Source organism: Mastomys coucha, unplaced genomic scaffold, assembly GCF_008632895.1.
Source record: "Mastomys coucha isolate ucsf_1 unplaced genomic scaffold, UCSF_Mcou_1 pScaffold5, whole genome shotgun sequence".
Classification (NCBI taxonomy): domain Eukaryota; kingdom Metazoa; phylum Chordata; class Mammalia; order Rodentia; family Muridae; genus Mastomys; species Mastomys coucha.
Genome location: NW_022196911.1, coordinates 48,471,998 through 48,477,272, shown reverse-complemented (window position 1 = coordinate 48,477,272; position 5,275 = coordinate 48,471,998). Strand labels below are relative to the sequence as shown.

The window sequence follows — 5,275 nt, the reverse complement described above, 5'->3', positions numbered from 1 at the left end:
ATGCCCCATCCTCAAACCATCATATAGAAGTGGTCTTTTAATAGAACACACACAATTTATGCCATCGATACTTTATTCTTCTGTTATGTAAAAGCACAGCACTCTGAAGTGTTCACAGCTACATTTCTACTTAAGACTTTTGCTGAGGAGCGAAAAGGAGGGGGCCACTTCCGGTTCCTCTACCTCTGCTGGAAGTTGTGTCTGTCAGTTGCACAGCTGTGTGGGGCACTGCTGGGTGGGAAGCTGGGTTTGATTCCTTCCTCTTCGTTGTCAGGATTTAGTCCATTTGGGAGAGTTTCCGCGGCAGCCTTCACCATGTTGGTCCCAAGCACACTCATGAAGCAGCCGCCCATTCAGTCTACGGCTGGGGCCGTCCCAGTTCGCAACGAGAAAGGTGAGATTTCAATGGAAAAGGTGAAGGTAAAGCGCTATGTGTCCGGAAAGAGACCAGATTATGCCCCTTTGGAGTCCTCAGATGAAGAGGATGAAGAGTTCCAGTTCATTAAGAAAGCTAAGGAACAAGGAGCAGAGCCTGAGGAACAGGGGGAGGACTCATCCAGTGACTCCCGACTTCGGCGATTACAGAACCGCATTAGTGAAGATGTGGAAGAGAGATTGGCTCGACACAGAAAAATAGTGGAACCTGAAGTAGTAGGAGAAAGTGACTCAGAAGTAGAAGGAGATGCTTGGCGTATGGAACGAGAAGATAACAGTGAGGAAGAGGAGGAAGAAATTGATGATGAAGAAATAGAGCGGCGGCGTGGCATGATGCGCCAGCGAGCACAGGAGAGAAAAAATGAAGAGATGGAAGTCATGGAGGTGGAAGACGAAGGGCGCTCTGGGGAGGAGTCTGAGTCTGAGTCTGAGTATGAGGAGTACACAGACAGTGAAGATGATATGGAGCCGCGACTTAAGCCTGTCTTCATTCGAAAGAAGGATCGGGTGACAGTTCAAGAACGAGAAGCTGAAGCCATGAAACAGAAGGAACTGGAACAAGAAGCAAAACGCATGGCTGAGGAGCGGCGGAAGTACACCCTCAAGATTGTAGAAGAGACCAAGAAAGAGCTAGAGGAGAACAAGCGGTCCCTTGCCGCCCTGGATGCGCTCAATACTGATGATGAAAATGATGAGGAGGAGTACGAGGCGTGGAAAGTCCGAGAGCTCAAAAGAATCAAGAGGGAGAGAGAAGACCGAGAAGCGCTTGAAAAGGAGAAAGCAGAAATTGAACGCATGAGAAACCTGACGGAGGAAGAAAGGCGGGCCGAACTGCGGGCAAATGGCAAAGTCATTACGAACAAAGCTGTTAAGGGCAAATACAAGTTTCTACAAAAGTATTATCACGGAGGTGCCTTCTTCATGGACGAGGATGAAGAAGTCTACAAGAGAGATTTTAGTGCACCTACTCTTGAGGACCATTTCAACAAAACCATTCTTCCAAAAGTTATGCAGGTCAAGAATTTTGGACGGTCTGGTCGCACCAAGTACACCCACCTTGTGGACCAAGATACCACTTCCTTTGAGTCTGCGTGGGGCCAAGAGAGCGCCCAGAACACCAAATTCTTTAAACAAAAGGCGGCAGGGGTACGAGATGTATTTGAGCGACCATCTGCCAAGAAGAGGAAAACCACCTAGGCTTCAACTACTTATTCCAACTGTGGGACACAAGGGGATCTGGTCCTCAATTTTCTTGAACCATTATTTACATCGTTCTTGTATAGAGCTCTCCAGACTTGGGGCTATAACTTGTGTTTGAAGGTGCTTTCTAAGAGGTTTGGACTCATACTGAGAAACTCACAGAAAAGCACTAACCAGCTAGGATTAGAGGCTTCCCACTTAAAACCATTCCTGAGATATCTTAGGTTTCTCTACCGTGGCTTCCCATATTGACTTGGAACTATTCTGACTTGGTTTTTCCAACCTGGATCAGATACCTGGCTATGTGAATGGATGACACATTACTTCTTCCTTAGAGTTAGCAGTAGGCTATCAGGAAATCCAAGCTCAGTCCAACATGTTTTTACATTTGGGATGTTGATTCTATTCTTCTAAGTAAATATACTATTTGATGTGTGGAAAAAAAAAAGAAAAAGAAAAAGAAAAAGAAAAGGAGGGAGCCTCCGAAAAGATGGCGGCTGCTCCTGCTTGTGTGGGCCGCCTCGAGGAGGAGGAGGCGCTGTGGAGGAAAGAAAGGCTGAAGGCCCTCCGGGACAAAACCGCGTAAGGACAGGGAAGATGGGGAGCCACAGACCAAGCAGCTCAGAAAAGAGGAAGAGGAAGTTGGGAAGCACAGGGGACTCAGGCTTTGGAACTTTGTCCCAGAGGATGAAGATCTGAAGAGGAGGCGGGTCCCCCAGGCTAAACCTGTTGCAGTGGAGGAGATGGTGAAGGAGCAGCTGGAGGCCTCCATGCCAGAGCCTGTCAATGAGGAAGTGGACCTGGCCAACCTGGCACCCCGGAAAGCTGATTGGGATCTCAAGAGAGATGTGGCCAAGAAGCTGGAGAAGCTAGAAAATTGGACCCACAGAGCCATCGCAGAGCTGATCCGTGAATGGCTGAAAGGCCAGGAGGACAGCTTGGCCTCTGCAGTGGACGCCACCACCGGACAAGAGGCTTGTAACTCTGACTGAGGTGTTCTCCATGGGAAGATAGTCTCAGGCAGGCGTGGGGTTAGGCTGGCCAGCACTTCTTTGTCTTGAGAACTGAGCCAACCTACTGAATCTTAGCTTCCATTTGGTGTGACTAGTTCATCTCTCAAGGGTGCCCACCACTCTGAGTGGCTCAAAGCTGAGATCTGTACATATGTATGCAAATCGAACTTTTTTTCAACTTCTGGAAATAAACCTCCATAATAAAAAAAAAACAAAAGGCTTATGCTAATAAATTTGTCCATTGAAAACCACACTTGTGGGGAAAAAGAGATCTCCAAATGAGCTCCATTTCCCTTGGTTTATGGCAACAACCAGTGAGTGTGTCCTTTCCACCTATGTATACTGCACACACCATGCTCATCCACACACACACTTCCCCAGCTCACAATGTGCACTGTGGGGCACAGAGACATTGATCACAGGAAGCTCTCTGCCGAGGACTCTTAAGATCTACAGCATTGTTCTGCCGGGCAGGCTTGAGGCACTGTAGTAGTGTCCCCCATGCTAACGCCAGGTGCACCTCGTAGCTGTCATATCTTCATACTCTTTGTAAGTAATGGAGCTGATGGGTTCAATGGTCAACACACTCAAGGGGCTGTATTTGCTGGGCACACATGAAGGCCTTGGCATTGATTGGTCCAGCTTCTTATAGATGATATTCTGAAACATGGTGTGCACAGGAGAGCCGTACCGATGCCTGACCGCCCTGGGACAGTCCCTCTTACAGTACCTAGGGTTGTATCTGTTCGGAGCCACAATCCAGTTGTCCCATTTGAGCTGACTAAAGCTCAGTCTGAAGTCATGGAGTTCATACTCGTTTTGTGGGAAAAGAAACTGTCTGAAGTACTTGGAGAAATTGAAGGATGCTGTAAGTTGTGGACCCTTTGCTTCGGAGGGAAAGGCTTTCTGCCCTCGAGGGAGCTAGGGAGATCTTTCCACCTCAGCAGCCTCCTCTTTCACAGGACGGGCAGTCACACTGGCCTGACCAGGATACTGTGAAGGCCTCCATGTGGACTGAAGGGACTGCTATGGGTGGTAGGCTTGGGTGCTAGTGTTGTTGAGATACAAGATGAGTGAGGGAGGCACTGAGAAAGGCATGTTAAACACTCCATCCTCTGGGGCCTGGTCTTTTGTGCATGTAAAACTGACAGCCATGTGAATGCTCATCTCACTTGAGGCCACCAGGGGCTGAAGGAGGGAGGTCACATCAATCTCAATCCATCTGTGTTTCTTCAGGGTAAATGAGTAGGGCGCTCTTGGGGGTGCCCTGCCAGAAAACATGGGTTCTTTTACCACAAGGTCACACACACAGGTCACAGTGGAGGAGGAAGCTGCTGGGTTATTCAAGAGTGTATAACAAGACTGACTTGAGTAAGTGTTCCATGCAGTCACCACATCCAGGTTAAACAACAGGTCCACCATAGGCAGGGGTTCTGAGAAGAGAAGCCACCAGTAAGTAATGCTTGCAAACAAACTGGAGACAGCAGGAAGTGAGGTAGAGACTTTAGTACTTAGCTATAGGCAGTTTCCCTTTCCCCCTACTGAAGACTCAAAATCCAAGGGAAGCAGGGAGCTAATAGAGAAAAGATCGAGGGCCTGGGGTATAACTCAGTGATAGAGCACTTGCCTGTAAGCACAAGGGCCTAGAGTCATTCTCTGAGTTGTGTAGGGAGGTCTGGTTTTGTAATACCATCACTTTAGAGGCTAAGGCAGATGTATTGCCACCAGCCTCCACTCCATAGTGAGACTGACTCAAAGACACTTGTGGAGCATGCACACATCTGGGCCTCGTACACCTAGCCTATAAAGCCAGTACTTTGGATGTAAAGATCATCTTTGGCTATACAGTTTGAGGTCATCCTGAGTTGGTTACCTGAGACCCCTCACCCCTCTTTAAATATCACTCCCCAAACCCACATGGGTGGTTCATGTCTTGGGAGGTAGAGGCAAGAGGATCAGAAGTTCAACAGCCTCATTGGCTATGGATTGAGTTCTAGACCAATCAGGCTATGAGAGAATGTGTGCTGATGGTTAGAGCTCAGTTGGTAAGGACCATTGCTGCTAAGCTTGAGGACGTGAGTTTGAATCCTAAGATCTCCATGGTGGAAGAAGAGAACCAACTTCTGAAACCTTTTCTCTTGACCTCTCCACACATGACCCTGGACAGTTATGATGGTTTGCAGTTACTGGTGGTGGCCAGTGTATATGTGGGTCTGTGTTGGTAGGGGTGTGTGTTAATGGGCACTCTCTCTGTAGAGCACAAATGGAGGTCAAAAGACAGCTTGTAGGTGTAACATCCTAGTGAACAGGGACACCTCAGAAGAATGGGGGGGGGGTGATGGAGGAGGGATGGATTTCCTTAATAAGATAAGCTCAGGAACTCTCAGGAAGAGAAAGGCTAATTAACATTCCTCTGATCTCAGGGTGAGAACCAACCTGTGGGTGGGGACACATTCTTCAGGGTGGACCTTTGCCCACCTCCAGATAAGGGAAGTCCTTGCCACCTCACTCCCTAAAGAACAATCAGTTTAAAAAGTCACACAGTTCTACCAGTCACCTTGTGTTTAATGGCTGCTGCCCTGAATATTGCATAAAAACTCACTGAACAAGTTGTGCGGGGGGGGGGG

The 5,275-nt window shown here is 48.2% G+C and overlaps 2 protein-coding genes and 1 pseudogene across 2 annotated transcripts in view; 2 read left to right on the top strand and 1 right to left on the bottom strand.

The window, feature by feature from the left end:
- The first annotated feature begins 212 nt into the window (after positions 1-212).
- Positions 213-1,665, top strand: LOC116078115 (microfibrillar-associated protein 1A). Its single transcript, XM_031353089.1, has one exon. The coding sequence runs from the start codon at positions 316-318 to the stop codon at positions 1,630-1,632; it is 1,317 nt and encodes a 438-aa protein (XP_031208949.1). The 5' UTR covers positions 213-315; the 3' UTR covers positions 1,633-1,665.
- Positions 1,666-2,125: 460 nt separating this feature from the next.
- LOC116078116 lies at positions 2,126-2,627 on the top strand (annotated as a pseudogene).
- Positions 2,628-3,152: 525 nt separating this feature from the next.
- Positions 3,153-5,275, bottom strand: part of Gdf9 (growth differentiation factor 9) — a 35,571-nt gene continuing 33,448 nt past the window's right edge. Inside the window, 3 exon segments of the mRNA XM_031354011.1 lie at positions 3,153-3,995; positions 3,997-4,034; positions 4,037-4,081. Of these exon segments, the coding sequence (XP_031209871.1) occupies positions 3,153-3,995; positions 3,997-4,034; positions 4,037-4,081 (926 nt within the window).

What these genes read in the sequence shown, in the direction of transcription:
- LOC116078115 (XM_031353089.1), top strand. Translation starts at nt 316, where the DNA reads ATGTTGGTCCCAAGCACACTCATGAAGCAGCCGCCCATTCAGTCTACG.